Here is a 17190-nt window from a genome sequence, read left to right as displayed (position 1 = left end):
AAATTCCTCTTTCCTTTTCCTTCCTTCATATGATAGGTTGCAGTGATTTTCCCTGCCCTTATCATTGTACCCAATCTTTTGTTTATAGTTTGTAATATAAATGCGTAATTGCATTTTATATTGAGATGTGCTTTTTAAAAATGTCACAAACATTCTGTGATCTAGCTTAAATGCCTGTTAAAAAATACAACCCCCCCACAAAAAAAACAAACCCTGAGGTTGCAACTTATTCATTGTTATTTATGGTTGTGTATTTTATTTCAATTTTTATTGTATTCCACTTCATTATATCATCACACCTATATTATACTTCAGATATTACATGGTAGACAGCATTTCTTGAGAATACTTTTGTTAGGAACCTCAGTTGCACAGGCCTGCGACTGGGTCCCCTCACCTGTACCAGCCGGAGGCCCGGCTTGGCCGCTGCTCCCGGCCACAGACTCCGCCCGCGGCCTACTCTTGCGGTGCCCCAAACACTGCCGACTCCTGCTCCTCGTGGTCATCCCCCTAGGCGTGTGCACGTGCTGAGTCACAGGATTTAAAGGGCCAGCGGTGGGAAAGTTCCCAGCGGCCTGGGCTGATGACGTCAGGCTAGGTGGGTATTTAAACCCTGCCTCTCCACTCCCAAATCGCCTCAGCAATGTGTCCTGCTCTCCTGAAGAGTGTGAGTTGTCTGCGTTCCTGATTCCTGCATTTCTGACTCTGCCTTGCTTCGTTCCTGATCCCTGGTTTCAAAGTTCTTGTTCCCTGCCTCCATTCCTGCCTTTCTCCTTGTTTCCTGGATTGCTTTCTTGGTTCTCTCCTTTCCTGGTATTTGACTTTGCTTGATCTCCACCTGCCCTGACTCCCTGCCTGGTACTTGATTCTGCTTGATCGCCACTTGCCCTGACTCCTTGCCTGGTATTTGACTCCACTTGATCTCCTCCTGCCTCGATTCCATGCCTGGTACTTCACACTGCTTGTTTGCCGCCAGTGTCTACTCCTGGACTCCTCTGATGCCACCTCTCTTCGCCTACTGGTTTCACACCCAGGAAGACCAGTGCCTAAATCCTGCCAGCCTCGACACCCAAGGGCGCAACCTGTGGGGAACGAGGGCTGGTATAGATGAAGCTCCTTTTTGGTCTTCCCCTTCAGTACCACTGCACCGATGATGAGGACCTCCAGGGGTTGCCCCCGGAGGTAGCAACAACCTAGTCTCTGCTCAAGGGTCCACTTTACTAACAGATTGCTGAGGCTATGGACCCAGCGGACCTGTCCGGTTTACAGGCCATTCCTGGCCTAGCCCAGCAACTGCAGCAGCAGTGTTTGGATGTGCTAGCTGCCACCGTGGAACGCCTGGCGAATCGACTGGACTCCACCCCGTCTTTCAGTCCCCAGCTGGCTCCAGTTCTGGTACCCACGGCTCCCACAGCGAACCTCCATCTGCCGGCGCCACTCTGCTATTCAGGAGATCCCCGGTAGTGTCATGGCTTCTTAAACCACTGCTTCATGCACTTTTCCTTACATCTGATCCAGTTTGCCAATGACAGAATCAAAACAACCTTTATTCTGTCACTCCTGGATGGCAAGATGCTTGCGTGAGCTTCCCCCTTCTGGGAATAAGGTGACTCCTTGCTCCAGGACCTCCCAAGTTTCGTCCAAGTATTCAAGCAGGTCTTTGATCCTGGAAGACAGTCTACAGCTGCTTCTGAACTTCTGTACTTATGACAGGGTCATGCCTCCTGCTGGAGTATGCGGTAGAGTTCCGCACCCTTGCATCTGAGCTGGGATGGCGGGAAGCCTCCGGAGTATCTGTCTGGAAGGGTTGTCGTCCAGAATTAAGGATGAGCTGGCTGCCCGGTACCTCCCTGAGAATTTCGAGGCCCTGATTGACCTTGCTGGTTGGGTCGACCGACGACTGCAGCAATGCCTCTGAGAATTGCACCCCTCCCGCAGGCCCAGTGGTGCTAACCCTGTCCTTTTCGTGGCCTGTAACTCCACCTACCATGGCTTCACCCAAGACACCTCTCATGAAGTAACCCAATCAGCTGGTGCGGAGCCGTTTGACCCCTGAAGAGAGGCTGCGACGGGGCACCTTGGGCCTATGCCTGTACTGTGCTGGTAAAGGGCACTTGTTGGCCCGGTGCCCCAAGAGGCTGGGAAACGCCAGAGCCTAGGAGTCAGTGGGGAAGATGACCTTGGGCTGCACCAATTCTGCTCCCCAATGTATTGTTCCGGTGACCTTCCATCATGCCCAAGGGGACTTCACTACCCAAGCCCTGATTGATTCTGGCGCCAGAGGGAATTTCATCTTGGCGGATCTAGTCACACATCTGGATCTGCCCACACTATTCAGAGAACTACCATTGACTATTTCTTCCATCCACGGAGACCCTCTTCCTGGGAGGATCAGCCACACCACCGCTCCGGTGAGACTCCGCACCAGGGTTCTTCATGAAGCGGAGCTCACCTTCTTCATCCTGGAAAAGACGATCCACCTGGCAGTCTTGGGCCTTCCCTGGCTCCAGAAACATTCTCCTCGCATTGACTGGAGCATGCTACAAATAGCCTCCTGAGGCCCAAAGTGCCATGCTACCTGCCTCCAAGAGGTGTCTCGCCTGGCTCTCCTCGTAGCTACCACCCCTTTTACTTACCTCCTCAGTACGACTGATTTTGTGGACTTTTTTCCAAGGAGAAGGCCGAGACACTCCCTGAACATCGCCCTTTTTGACTGTGCGATCAACTTCCTTCCAGGTACCCCCTCGGGGGTGAGAATACCCCCTATCTCTACCAGAGACCCAAGCCATGTCCAAGTACGTTCAGGAGAACCTTGACAGGGGCTTCATCAGGCCAACCACATCCCTGGTGAGAGCTGGCTTCTTTTTCATGGCAAAAACATATGGGTTGTTTGGCCCTGTATTGACTACCATGGGCTGAACACCATTACTTGGAGAGAGCAGTACCCACTGTCACTCATCCCCGAACTCCTGGACCGTCTACAGGAGGCCAAACTTTTCACAAAATTGGACCCCTGAGGGGCCTATAACTTTGTACGCATAAAGCCAGGTGACGAGTGGAAGACCACCTTTAATACAAGAGACTGCCGCTATGAGTACTTAGTGATGCCCTTTGGTCTTTGTAATGCTCCAGCTGTGTTCCAACACCTTATGAATGAGGTCTTCCGGGACATGCTCCTGCGTCATTGTGTACCTTGACGACGTATTGATATTCTCCAAGGATCTCACTTCCCATCGCAAGAAGATCAGGCGGGTGCTTCAACGCTTATGGGACTACAAAGTTGTTCGCCAAACTGGAAAAATGCCTCTTCGAACAGGAGGCACTTCCCTTCCTGGGCTTCATTGTTTCGTCCACAGGATTTCACATGGACCCTGAAAAGGTTTCTAGCATCCAGAATTGGCCCCAACCTACAGGACTTCAGGCTCTGCAGCATTTCCTCGCGTTTGCCAACTTCTACAGGCATTTCATCCGGCAATACTCCCAGCTTGCAGCAGCCCTTACTGCCTTCACGAAGAAGGGGTCAATGCCAAACAATGGCCACTCGTGGCAATGTGTGCCTTCCTCCAAGACACCTGCTTGCGGCACCCGGATCCCACACGCCCATTTTGGGTGGAAGTAATCGCCTCTGACACCACCGTGGGGGCTGTTCTGAGCCAACATTCTCAAAAGGGAGCCCTGCTGCCCTGCTCCTATTTCTCCCGAAAGTTCATGCCTGCTGAGAAGAATTACAGCATTGGAGACAAAGAACTCCTAGTCATCAAAATGGCGTTCGAGGAATGGCGGCAATAGCTTCAGGGGGCCCAGCATTTATTTATTTATTTTTATTTTAAAAACTTTTCTATACAGTCGTTAAGTTAAATACCATCACAACAGTTTACAGTAAGGCACATAAATTAATGTTGATAAGTGTATAGAACCATCTAATCTAAACAGGTGCCATAAAGGTTCGGTTACATAATTTTGTGATAAATACTGTTTGGTGAATGTGATAAATCTTGTCCTTTTATAAGCTGCATCATATTTAATAACAAGTATAATTTTAAAACTGAATCTTTCTTTTAGTAGTGAGATAAAACAAAAATACGCACATATTGGGTTAGGTGTTGTGCATGGATGTTCTACTGCCCGCTCCCTACTCCTTTCTGTTTTCTATTCTCCATTCTCTTTGTGATAAGCTTGTTTAAAGAGCCAGGTTTTTAAACTTTTTTTAAAAAGTTTTGATGTCTCTTTGTAATCTGATCTCTAGAGGCATGGTGTTCCATAGTATAGGTCCTGCTAATGATAATGCCCTTTCTCTTACTTGGGTTAGTTTTGCTGTTCTGAAGGAAGGGACAGTTAGGAGTGATTTGTTGGCTGATCTCAGGTTTCTATGAAGGACATGTACACGAAGTGCTGTGTTCAGCCATTCTAATTTTCGTTATGTATTAATTTGTGTATAGTGCATAGTGTTTTGTACTGTATTCTGTGCTCAATGGGTAACCAGTGTAATTCAGCCAGGGTTTCGGTAATGTTTACCAGTCAGAATTCATGCTGCAGGGTTCTGTAGTATTTGAAGTGGTCTTAGCATACCGTTACAGTCTTCACAGATCATAAGAATTTTGAATACCTCAGCCATGCCCAACGACTAAATCCCCGCCAGGCCCGTTGGTTGTTATTTTTCAGCAGATTCAACTTCTTCCTCCGCTACCGACCGGCTTCCAAAAATACTCGGGCTGACGCTCTTTCTAGAGCCTATGAGACAGAAGACTCTCCATCTGTTCCCCAATACATCATTGACCAAGCGAGGGTGGTCCTGGCTGCCACCCAGACTGCTCTGCTAGGGAAGATGGTGGTGCCTCTTCGATTCTGGCAGAAGGTGCTGTCTTGGGCCTATGATTCTCTCACAGCACACTTGAGTTACTGCAATGCTATTACTGGTGGCCCCAAGTAGAGAAGGTTGTCAAGGCTTATGTCGAGTCCTGCCCAACCTGCGCCCAACAGAAATCCCTTGCTGGACGTCCATGGGACCTACTCCAACCACTACCCATTCCCAAGGAACCATGGACTCACCTATCCATGGACTTCGTGATAGTCCTGCTACCTTCTAATGGTTATCACATTATTTGGGTATAGATAGGTTTTCAAAATGGTCCACCTCACCGCCCTTCCCAAACTGCCATCAGCCCCGGAGTTAGCCCACCTGTTCACCCAACATATCTTCTGACTACATGGACTTCTCCAGCACATCGCGTCAGATCGCGGAGTGCAGTTCACTGCTAACGTTTGGCACTCCTTGTGCAAGAAATTCGGGATCCAGCTTGACTTTATGACATGGCAACGGCCAAGCTGAACGCACTAACTGGACCCTAAAGACCTTCTTACGTGCCTTTGGGAACAGCAGGCAGGGCAACTGGTCCACAGTACTCCCATGGGCCGAGTTTTCACACAACTCGCACGTCCAGTCTTCAACTGGCTCTTCACCTTTCTTGGTGGTCTATGGTAGGCAACCAGCTCCGCCACTTACCACATCCCTTTCGGTGCCATTGCCTGCAGCTCAGCTTACCACCCAGCAACTACATACCCTTTGGAACCACACACCAGTACCGCCTTCGAAGGGCGGCCGAGGAGGCAGAAAAGATGGCCAATAAGCAATGGCAGACCTCGCCTCTCTCCAAACCTGGAGACTGGGTATAGCTTAGCACCAGTCACATCCGGCTACGACTACCTTCAATGAGACTGGCCCCACGGTACGTCGGTCCCTTCTCCATCACAGAACGCATCGGTCCAGTCACCTATCGCCTGAGACTGCCTTCCTTGTTAAGGATCTATAACACGTTCCACATCTCCCTCCTTAAGCCCCTGGTGTCCTCCTGGCCTCACCAGGAGATCATGGAACCCCAGGACTTATCAGCAGAAGAAGAGATCTAGTAGGTAAAAGAAATACTGGATGTACGACGCCAACACAGGAGATGGGAGTATCTAATTGCATGGGAAGGTTTTGGTCCCAAAGAAAACACTTGGGAGCCTACGTCCAACATACTCGATAAGATTCTCCTTCGTCAGTTTCACGCCTTACATCCTGATAAACCTGGGCCTTCTAAGAGGGGGTATAAAGGGGGGTACTGTTAGGAACCCTGGCTGTGTGGGCCCACAACCAGGTCCCCTCACCTGCACCAGCCAGAGGCCTGGCTCGGCTGCGGCTCCCGGCCACAGACTCTGCCCGCAGCCTGCTCTTGCGGCGCCCCAAACGCCGCCGTCTCCTGCTCCTCATGGTTGTGCTCCTAGGCAGGCGCGCATGCCGAGTCACAGGATTTAAAAGGCCAGCAGAAAGTTCTCCATGGCCTGGGCTGATGACTGCAGGCTAGGTGGTTATTTAAACCCTGCCTCTCTGCTCCCAAATCGCCTCAGCAACGGGTCCTGATCTCCTGAAGAGTATGAGTTGTCTAAGTTCCTGACTCTGCCTTGCTTTGTTTCTGATCCCTGGCTCCAGAGTTCCTGTTCCCTGCCTCCTTTCCTACCTTGCTCCTTGTCCCCTGGATTGCTTTCTTGGTTCTGACTCATTGCCTGGTACTTGACTCCGCTTGATCTCCACCTGCCCTTGCCTGGTACTTGAATCCACTTGATCTCTGCCTGCCTGGACCTCTTGCCTGGTACTTGACTCTGCTTGATCTCCACCTGCCCCGATTCCCTGCCTGGTACTTCACACTGCTTGTTCGCCACCAGCCTCTACACCTGGACTCCTCTGACACCACTTTTCTTCGCCTACTGGTTCCACACCCGGGAAGACCTGTGCCTAAGTCCTGTTGGCCCCGGTACCCAAGGGCTCAACCTGCAGGGAACAAGGGCTGGTATAGGTGAAGCTCCTGTTGGGTCTTCCCCCTCAGTGTACCGCCGCACCGATGATGAGGACCTCCAAGGGCCGCCCCCTGGAGGTAGCAACAACCTTGTCTTGGCTCAAGGGTCCACTTTCCTAACTCTTTTCATCATTCCTCGATTCCCATCCTAAGCAACAAACACTTTAAAATTATTTTCTGATCTTGTTCTCATCAATACAACATACAGCAGACCATCTGTGAATACTACTTATGGCATAAATAACCCTACATGATCAAAGGATGGAGGGGAAGTACATAGACATATATTCAGACCAACATCTCCATGCTTGCAATAGAGTAAAACGTCTATTGGCTCAACCTGAATCTTTTAACATACAGAAACAATTTAGAATTTTCTGCTCTGTCCCTCCCGAAGCAGCCTCACGGTGAAACACGGGTTCCGTGTCGGGGGACTTGCTAAGAATATTGTAAGACACTGTGTAAAGATTTTGGAGTTGCTACCACCGAGTTAATCATTTTCTATACCATATTGGAATTATTGTGTGGATTCTTACTTTATTCTGTATTTCAATTATTACTGTCTTTTAACATACAACCATATCATCACCTTATCTATGTAGCTTCTAAACTCTTGGTTTGAATTACTTTTGGTGTGTGATGTAGTACTGAGCATTACAGACAAAATGATAGAGAAATAGAAACCAGCCTTTATAATATGGGACAGTAGCTAATAGAGATAACACATTCAGGCATGCCATATGAAATCTTCGTAAGTTTATAAGGCAATATAGAAGTATATTTCATGTTTGTTTCATCATAAAAAAAGTACGAAATCTAGGGGAAATAATTGACCCTGAGCTTAACATGAAACAATACATCTCACAGAAATTAAAAGAAGGCTACGCCAAACTAATGACCCTGAGAAGACTGAAACCCCTGCTAACGCTAAACAATTTTCGTACAGTTCTACAGGGAATGATATTCACGAGCATAGATTATTGTAACTCCCTGCTACTAGGGCTACCTCAATCTATGATTAGACAACTGCAAATATTGCAAAATACCGCTGCTAGAATTTTGACTGGCAAAAAGTAAAGTGACCACATGACAGGAACACTTGCTGAATTACACTGGTTTCCATTTGAACAAAGAATACAGTATACGGCACTGTGTATAATTCATAAACTAATCCATGATGAAAAAGCCGACTGGCTTAACACAGCACTGCGCGTACATGTTCCACACAGAAACCTGAGATCTGCTAATAAGGCTCTACTAACTGTCCCATCTGTTAAATCAGCACGCCTCACTCAAGTAAGGGAAAAGAGCACTGTCACTGGCTGGTCCTGTGCTATGGAACACCATGCCACTCGAAATAAGGCTGCAGAGAAATTTGAAAATATTCAAAACTAACCTGAAAACCTGGCTCTTTAAACAAGCTTTTTATAAAGACAAAGAGAAGGAGAAAAACAGTTAATAGATAAGGCGCACCAAGCAAGCAGTTGTTGTTTTTAACCTACAAATGCATATTAATGTTAGATTTGAACCGCTTAACAGTTTCCTAACCAACATATAGGCTTAACTTAAACACATAGTTTATCGTATTAAAATGTTACCGTACTATGATGGCACATGTTTAATTTGTAATCTATACCACTTATAATTTTCTTTATCGTGCCTTTCTGTAAACCGTTATGATGGTTATCTAACTTAACGGTATAGAAGAGTTTAAAAATAAAATAAAATAAAATTGTGAACAAAAATAATTTAATAATTTTAATTTAGTAATTATACAAACCTTTAGATAATGTCAATTATCTAGGCTTCATTGTTGCCTACTGGAATATTCACAAATTGTTCATAAGCATTTAAACCTTTCAAAAACAATAATATAGTCACATTTAAAAACTGTTAAAAAGTAATAGTAATTAATATATTGGACTCAGTTTAATTTGCATTGCTAACAAGTTGGACTCCAAAACTTCACATTGAATTCTTTTTCACTTAGCGCATAGTTAAGCTCTAAAATTCTTTGCCAGAGGATATTGTTACAGTAGTTAGTATAACTGGGTTTAAAAAAGGTTTGGATAAGTTCCTAGAGGATAAATCCATAAACTACTGTAACAGTAATAAATAAGCAGTAGTAGCTTGTGATCTATCTAATGTTTGGGTACTTGCCAGGTACTTCTGACTTGGGTTGGCCACTGTTAGAAACAGGATACTGAGCTTGATGGACCCTTGGTCTGACCCAGTATGGCATATCTTATGTTCTTAGGGGAATGCGTGCCCAATAAAGAAGCCAGAGATAATAAGAGGTATCCTTGTTTGCTTAACCAGAGGAGTTTTATCTTGGGGGAGTTGAGTTTGTTTGTAGTTGTAGAGCCATTAGGCTACTGCTTTTTGACAGTGATTAAGATTTGCAATGGCTGAGGTTTGGTTTGATACTGTTTTGATGCAGAGTTCATGCATTCAGCAAAAAGGTGACAATCAATGTTAAAGGACTGGATGTCACAGATCAGACAAATGTAAATGTTGAAAAGGACTGGTATTAGTAATGAACCCTGCGGTTCTCTACATTTGAGATATTTGGGTGAGGATAATTTGTTGGCATGTGATATGGACTGAGTCCTGTTATCCAGGAAAGATTTGTACCACTTAAGGTCTGTGCCTTTAGTGCTGGGGTCACTTAAGCATTGTATCAGAAATTGGTGATCGGCAGTGTCAAAGATAACTGAGAGATCTGGTCTCACTGAGAGGTAGTCTCCACTTTGGTCGGCATTCTTTGTGAATATTGTAAGTTATGGCTAATATGATGGATTCTGTTCCATGGCCTTTCCTGAACCCAGATTAATGAGGATAATGGATGTTGCCTTCTTCTAGAAAGTCTAGGAATTGGAGGTAGACCACTTTTTCCATTAGTTTAGCGAGAAATGGCAGGCTAGAGACTGGACCATAGTGGTCGACTATTTTAGGAGCAGAACTTGGTTTCTTCAGGATGGATTTGATTATGGCCTTTTTTATTTGGAGTGGCAGGGAGCCTTGGGTTAGCATAGCATTTACCATGGTAGTTAGCCAGAGGGCTAAGTCTGGTCTTAAATTGCAGATATGTTTGAGAGGCAACAGAGCTAATGGCAGGTGGATAAGGCTGATCCTCTGAAGGATTTTTTTCAGTCTCTTTGGGGGGGGGGGAGATTGTCAGAAGAAAGTTGAACTGGTTTGTCTGGTGTCACAGGAACTGTAGGTTTGCTTGACAGAGGGGTGATTGGAGAAAAATGTGGGCCAGGGTGAGTGAAGGGGAAGAGGATATAATGAAGATGGAATGTATAGTTTGAATTGTATCTATAAATAATTCTGCAAAGTCCTCAGCTGAAGGATTGTCTGCATTTGTAAGTAGGTATTTAAGGATCGGGCTTGCAGTGTTTCCATACTAACTGAAAGTTTCACAGAGTGATTTTTTGTTTTATTTGTATAGAGATGGTCTGTTTTTTTTGTTTGCCGAATGGCTGTTTTATATTTCTTCAAGTGTTTCTTGCAGATTGTTTTTTTGCCATTTCCTTTTGAGTTGACAAGATTGTTGATTGAGTAGAATTAGGCCTTCATAGAAGCAGGGGTTGTTCTTGAGGGTGGGGAGATAGTCTCCTAGGAGTTGGCTTAAGTAGGTCTAGGGTTTCCTTAGTTATGGTGAATTCATTGTTTCATTTTTGTACTGGGAATTCTGATTTCAAGGCAATTGAGGTTTCTAATATGTTGAGGAGTTCAGTTAGATTGTCGCTCGTGTGAGGAGAAATTTCTAGTAGGAAGCTTGAGCACAAGGGTTAGCTGAGATTGTTTTGAGATTAGAAAGGTGGCCCACACTAGGTAGTGATCTGACCAGGAGAAGGGTTGATCTGAATTGAGTTCGGATCTATATTCCTTCTACACTTGGCGCTTGCCTTATGTTTGCATCTGCACCCATTCCTGTCTCTAATCTTACACTCTGTCAAGCAGATGGGTGATTTAACATTTGTTCCCCCACATCTCAGATAGCCACATTAATCTACCTTGTATGCCTGCTCATATCTGATTTTGACCTCCCCTCTCCCTTGTGGTCAGTGCCCCCTCTCCCTCCGTGTAAATTATGGTACAACTGTAATTGTAATTGAGACTATCTTAGGGAATGGAGGAATATCAAATATTTGTAAATATATACTTTTCTTCTGCATGTGTGAAATGAGACAGTGAGATGTCGCCATATTTATATATATGTATCTCACTGTCTCATTTCAAGTCAATATGAACTATTTAAAAAAAACAAAAACAAAACTTGTTCAATAACTGAAAAATTTGAATGACTTATCGAAATCAGATTAGGAGAAGGACAGAGAAAATACAGCAAGGATTAATAATATGAATGAAATGAATGAATGAAAATCAAGATTATACTTACACATTGTAGCTGCTGTAGGTATTGCGACCTCTGATTAATCCATTATACTGTGCCCTGTTTTAGTACTGCAGCCTCTTGTCAGAAAAATGAACAGCCTATTAGTGTAATGTATCCATATTGAAATCGTTATTGATCTGCAACAGCTTTTCCACATTGCTCATCTACAGCCAAGGATGAGAAATCTAGGAGATGTTCACTGGAAGAATAGACACATTAATAAAAATTAATAGTAAGAGATAATTTAGTAATATTTTTCATTTTCTGTCTTCTTTATAGACCATAAATATATGCCGTTACGTGTATTAATACATGGCTTGGTAGAATGTTTCATAAAATCTTAAATGTACATGTTGTTAAGATGCCCAACCAAATTAGGTGTACTTAACAGTGGTGTAATGTTTACATTTCTGAAATAAGCAACAGTTGAAACTCTCTATATTTAATCAACGTAGAACTCAATTTAAGTATTTATAGCCAGCAGTTTGGAGACTCAGGTATGCAGTGGATTGCAGTTAAAGACTTTGTTAATAAAAGAATAATGTTCCGTGTTAAGAGTATAGTTGAAATGGTGATTTTTTTTTTTTTTTATGTTCGTTTCAGTTCTTTGATGTGATATCAACTAGTGAGAAGCCATTGGCGGAGCAGGACTGGTATCATGGTGCAATCCCAAGAGTGGAAGCCCAGGAGTTGTTAAAACAGCAGGGAGACTTTTTGGTGCGAGAGAGCCATGGGAAACCTGGTGAATATGTCCTTTCTGTGTTTTCAGATGGACAACGGAGGCACTTTATCATTCAATATGCTGAAGTAGGTTTCTGATGTTTTTGGTAATATTTGGCAAATATTTTTATGTTGAAACTTTGTTAAAAAATTAGTAAGTGTATAAAAATCCATCAAACATGAACTTCTGAAATATATTAAACATCCATTGTAAAATGAACCATTAGGTTTTATAGCTTTATTCTCCCCTCCATAGCAACCCCTTTTGCTCCAAGAATTAAGCTTTAATATCCCCCACATCTTTTGCCTCTCACAAGCCATATCTACAAAGGATTTTGTTAAACAACAACAGGTCAGTAATAATATGCAAAAGACCATGGGATGTTGGCAATTATTTTTAAACTACATTATGTTTCTGTTAAACATTGTCGAAGATAAAATGTTTCACTGGTGATTGAAAAGCTGTTAACATCTGGCAGTTGTTTGGTTGCCAATATATGAAATTGGTTAGTGTTTTAAAAACAAGCATTAAACACACAGAGTGGACCCTCCCACCCAGAAACCCCCCCTATATCTCTTACAGCCTGTGGAAAACTTTGAGTCAGAGATTATTTGGAGCCCAATAATTGACCAAAGTAGTCTGAATTGGTGCCATACCTGTATGTACACATTTCTCTAAAATTGAATCATTTCATAGACTTTCTCTTTAGGAGAGCAATGTACAAGTTCAGTCTACAAAGCATTTTATAATTCCTAACATTTAATTTGCTTTTTTGACTACCACTGACTGCACACTGAGCTTAGGATTTCAAAGGACTCCCAGGTCCTTTTCTTGGGCGGTAACTCCTAATTATTGTGCTTGGTGGTCCATGGGCTTCTCCTGCAACCTGCCGTACTCACCTCCCCAGTAGGGCCTCACTAACTGGTTCCTGATGTGGTGCATTCACTCCTGGCGTCTTCTCAGTGAATAGCCGCACACCAACATATTGATACACCGCTGACAGTCCACGCGACAGGATGCCGCCAACATCTGCTTGCCCCTCCTCCTAGGGCGGGCACAAGCCCGACGTCGCCTTATTTATAAGGCCTGTGGAAGGAAAGAAATGGAGCACTTCTTGATGACATCACCGCTCTAGGCCTATTAAAGGCCCTTGTTGATTCTTCTCCAACACCTCAGCAACAGGTCTTCCTGCTCTGATAGCAGTGCTTGTTGCTCCAGGGTCTTGTCTCTTGTTCTAGTGTCTTCAGTTCTTCAGTTCCAGTGTCCTTGTCTTCAGCTGCTCAGTTCCAGCATCCTTGTCTTCAGCTCTTTAGTTCTACAGTGTCTCCCTCATTGTCTGAAGAGAAAGGCAGAATGCCTATCCATTCTGCCTTTCCCTTCAGATCAGCCTGACCTCTTGGTACGCTTGACCTCTGTCTGCCTCTGGATATGCTTGACCTTCGCCTGACACTGACTACTGCCTGTTACTAGATATGCCTGACCTTCGTCTCCTCCGATCCAGCTGCCTTGATGAATGTCTCTCCCACCAGCAGAGGCACCCACCTAAGACCTGCTGGCCCTGCACCCAGAGGCTCAAACCAAGGGGAACATGGACTGGTAAAGGTGAAGCTCCAGCTGAGCCTCTGCTTTGTCTGAGTCTGCCTGCTACCTGTGGGAACCTGCAGGTCTCCTAGCTGCAGGTTGTGTCAACCCTACTTCGGCCTAAGGGTCCACAAATACAAAACTAATGTGGAACCTAACATAATGTAACTACAGTGTGGGTTACTTTTCCTTATGAGTATCACTCTGTACTTGTCCACATTAAACTTTTATCTCCCATTTAAATGCCCAGTCTTCCAGTTTCACAAGGTCCTCCTGCAACTTTTAACAATCTACTTGTGATTTAACAACTTGGAATAATTTTGTGTTCTCTGCAAATCTGATCACCTCACTCGTTCCCTTTTCCAGATCATTTATAAATATATTAAAAAGCACTGGTCCCAGTTCAGATTCCTGAGGCATTCACTGTTTATCTTTCTCCACTAAGAAAACTGACCATTTAGTCCTACTTTCTGTTTCCTACCTTTTAACCAGTTTGCAGTCCACAATAGGACATTGCCTTCTATCCTGTGACTTTTTAGTTTTCACAGGAGTCTCTCATGGGGCAATTTGTTAAATGTCATTTGATAATCCAAATAAAGTACATCCACCGGTTCACCATTATCCACATGTTTATTAACCACTTGAAAAAATGTAGCATATTGGTGAGACAAGATTTCTGTTGTGTAAATCCATTAAAAACCATGCCTTTCTATATATTCTGTAATTTCGTTCTTTATAATTGTTTCCACAATAGTTGCCAATTTATATCTTCCTGGATCGACACTGAAGCCTTTTTTAAAGATCGGGCTTTCACTGGTTATCCTCCAATCTTCAGGCATAATGGACGATCGCAATGAAAGATTACAAATTACCAGTAACAGATCTGCAATTTCATTTTTTATTTTTTTTTCAGAACTCTGGGGTGTATGGCATCTGGTACGGGTGCTTTATTTTATTTTTAAAGTATTTATATCCCGCGCCCTGCAATGTTCAGGGCAGGTTACAATGAACATACATAATACTGAATAAAACAGAGTAAAAATAAATTAAAATAAATCAAACATTAAAGCATAGATGCAGAAATAAGACTAATCTTAAACCTTCATTTAGAAAATAAAACTTGAAAGACATCATAATAAAATGACCAATGAAAATAACATCAAAATAGAAACCAATATTTTGGAGAAAAGAGATAAAATAAAAATAAGGCTAATTTTGGGAGGTAGAAGAGTCACAAAATTCTGGAAAAGCTAGTTTTGAAAAGATATTTTAGTGCTTTCTTAAATTCTTTGGAATTGGAAATTAATCTAAGGCTAGGAAGTAAAGTGTTCAATAGAATTGGACCTGCAATTGAAAAGGTATGTTCACGTATTATGTTCAACCTGGTTGATTTTGGTGATGGAGTTTGTAACAGTAATTGATTTTTTGATCTTAAATTTCTGCTTCACTGTGCCAGCTTCTTTTCAAATTCTCTTTTAGCCCTCCTTATCAAGGTTTTACATCTAACTTGCCAATGGTTATTCTTTTTCCTGTTTTCCTCAGATGGATCCTTTTCCCAATTTTTGAATGAAGATCCTTTGGTTAAAGTAGCCTCTTTCACCTTACCTTTAAACAATGCTGGCAGTTGTTTGGCCTTCCACGTTTTTAAAAGTGTGGAATACATCTGGACTGGGCTTCCAATATAATATTTTTAAACAATGACCACGCCTGTTGTAAACTCTTAAACTTTGCAACTACACCTTTCTTTTTTTTTCGAGGTATTTTCCTCATCTCCTTTTTTAAAAGTTTAATGCTAGAGCTGTAGATTTACTTAAATGTCCTCCCAGCCATTAGTCAAATTTACTTGCACTATGATCACTATTGCTGAGAGCCCCCACCACTGTAACCTCTTGCACCAAATAATGCATTCCATAAGAATCTCGTTAGTTCCTGGACCCACTGCTCCATGTATCAGCCATTTATTTGATCTATAAACTTTACCTCCCTCACATATCCTGATGTGACTTTTACCCAGTCAATACTGTGGTAATTGAAATCTCCCATTATTTTCTGTGCTGCCAAATTTTTTAGCTTCCCTAATCTCTGTTAGCATTTCATCATCCATCTGTTCATTTTGGCAAAGTGGACGGTAGTATACTCCCACCACTACATTCTTCCTCATCAGATATGAATTTCTATTCATAAGGATTGTTATCCTGTTGGACTCTGCCATCCCTACCATAAAATGCCATCGTCCCACCAAGTTGATCCACCTTGTCATTACAATATCATTTGCACTCTGGTATAGCAGTGTCCCATTGGGTATCCTCTTTCCACCAGGTCTCTGAGATGCCAATAAAGTCTACCTCTTCATGCAGTGCTTTACATTCTAGCTCTCCTATCTTTGTTTTTAGACTTCTGGCATTAGCATACAGGCATTTCAAAGTATGGTTTTTTTTTTTTGGTATTAATAATCTGTTTATCATTTGACGAGGTCTTTTGGAATCTTTTAACTCTGGTGTTTTTTTACTTGTAGGCATGTGGGCTATTGTTGCTTTTATCGGACCTTCTCTATTGGGATGCTCTAACTCCTCTGTTATTTTAGTATTCTTCAAAGATACCTCCCTCTGAACCATGCACTGCTTTCTCCCATGATCTAGTTTAAAAGCTGCTCTATCTACTTTTTGAATGTGTCAGCAGCCTGGTTCCACAGTGGTTAAGGTGAAGCCCATCCTTTTCGAAATAGGCTCTCCCTTCCTTAAAATGTTGGTCAGTTCCTAACAAAACTGAATCCCTCTTTCTTGCACCATTTTCTCATCTATGCATTGAGACTCTGGCGCTCCCTGTCTTGGGGTCCTTTGCGTGAAATAGGGAGCATTTCAGAAAATGCTACCCTATAGGTTCTGGATTTCAACTTTCTACCTAAAAGCCTCCCATACTTTACTTTTGGCCGATACAGTACAGTACGCTCCAGCGGAGCGCACTGTTAACCCGCGATTGGACGTGCGTTTTCGACGCGCTAGCGTTACCCCTTATTCAGTAAGGGGTCAAAAACGCGCGTCCAACCCCCCCGAACCTAATAGCGCCCTCAACATGCAAATGCATGTTGATGGCCCTATTAGGTATTCGCGCGTGATTCAGAAAGGAAAATGTGCAGCCAAGCCACACATTTTACTTTCAGAAATTAGCGCCTATCCAAAGTTAAGCGTTAATTTCTCCGGGCACCGGGAATGTGCACAGAAAAGCAGTAAAAACTGCTTTTCTGTGCACCCTCTGACTTAATATCATGGCGATATTAAGTCCAAGGTCCTGAAAGTTACAAAAAGTTTAAAAAATAAAAAAAATTTGAAGTCGGCCTGTGGCTCGCGGGTTGAAAACCGGACGCTCAATTTTGCCGGCGTCCGGTTTCCGAACCCTTGGCTGTCAGCGGGTTTGAGAACCGACGCCGGCAAAATTGAATGTCGGCTGTCAAACCCGCTGACAATCGCCGCTCCTGTCCAAAAAGAGGCGCTAGGGACGCGCTAGTGTCCCTAGCGCCTCTTTTTACCTGTTTTTACCGCCAGACCTAATTTGAATACGGAATCGCGCACACAGGAGTGTGGCCTGTGCGTGCCTCCGCGGACTTTACTGTATCGGCCCGTTTGTTGTTTGTACCCACATGTACCATTTCA

At 43.6% G+C, this 17190-nt stretch overlaps 1 protein-coding gene across 1 annotated transcript in view; it reads left to right on the top strand.

The window, feature by feature from the left end:
- FER (FER tyrosine kinase) overlaps positions 1 to 17190 on the top strand; it is a 612331-nt gene that overhangs the window by 249805 nt on the left and 345336 nt on the right. Inside the window, exon 12 of the mRNA XM_029572126.1 lies at positions 11842 to 12045. Within this exon, the coding sequence (XP_029427986.1) occupies positions 11842 to 12045 (204 nt within the window). The remainder of the gene's footprint in view (positions 1 to 11841; positions 12046 to 17190) is intronic.

Source organism: Rhinatrema bivittatum, chromosome 1, assembly GCF_901001135.1.
Source record: "Rhinatrema bivittatum chromosome 1, aRhiBiv1.1, whole genome shotgun sequence".
Classification (NCBI taxonomy): Eukaryota; Metazoa; Chordata; class Amphibia; order Gymnophiona; family Rhinatrematidae; genus Rhinatrema; species Rhinatrema bivittatum.
This window is presented reverse-complemented; position numbering and strand designations above follow the sequence as displayed.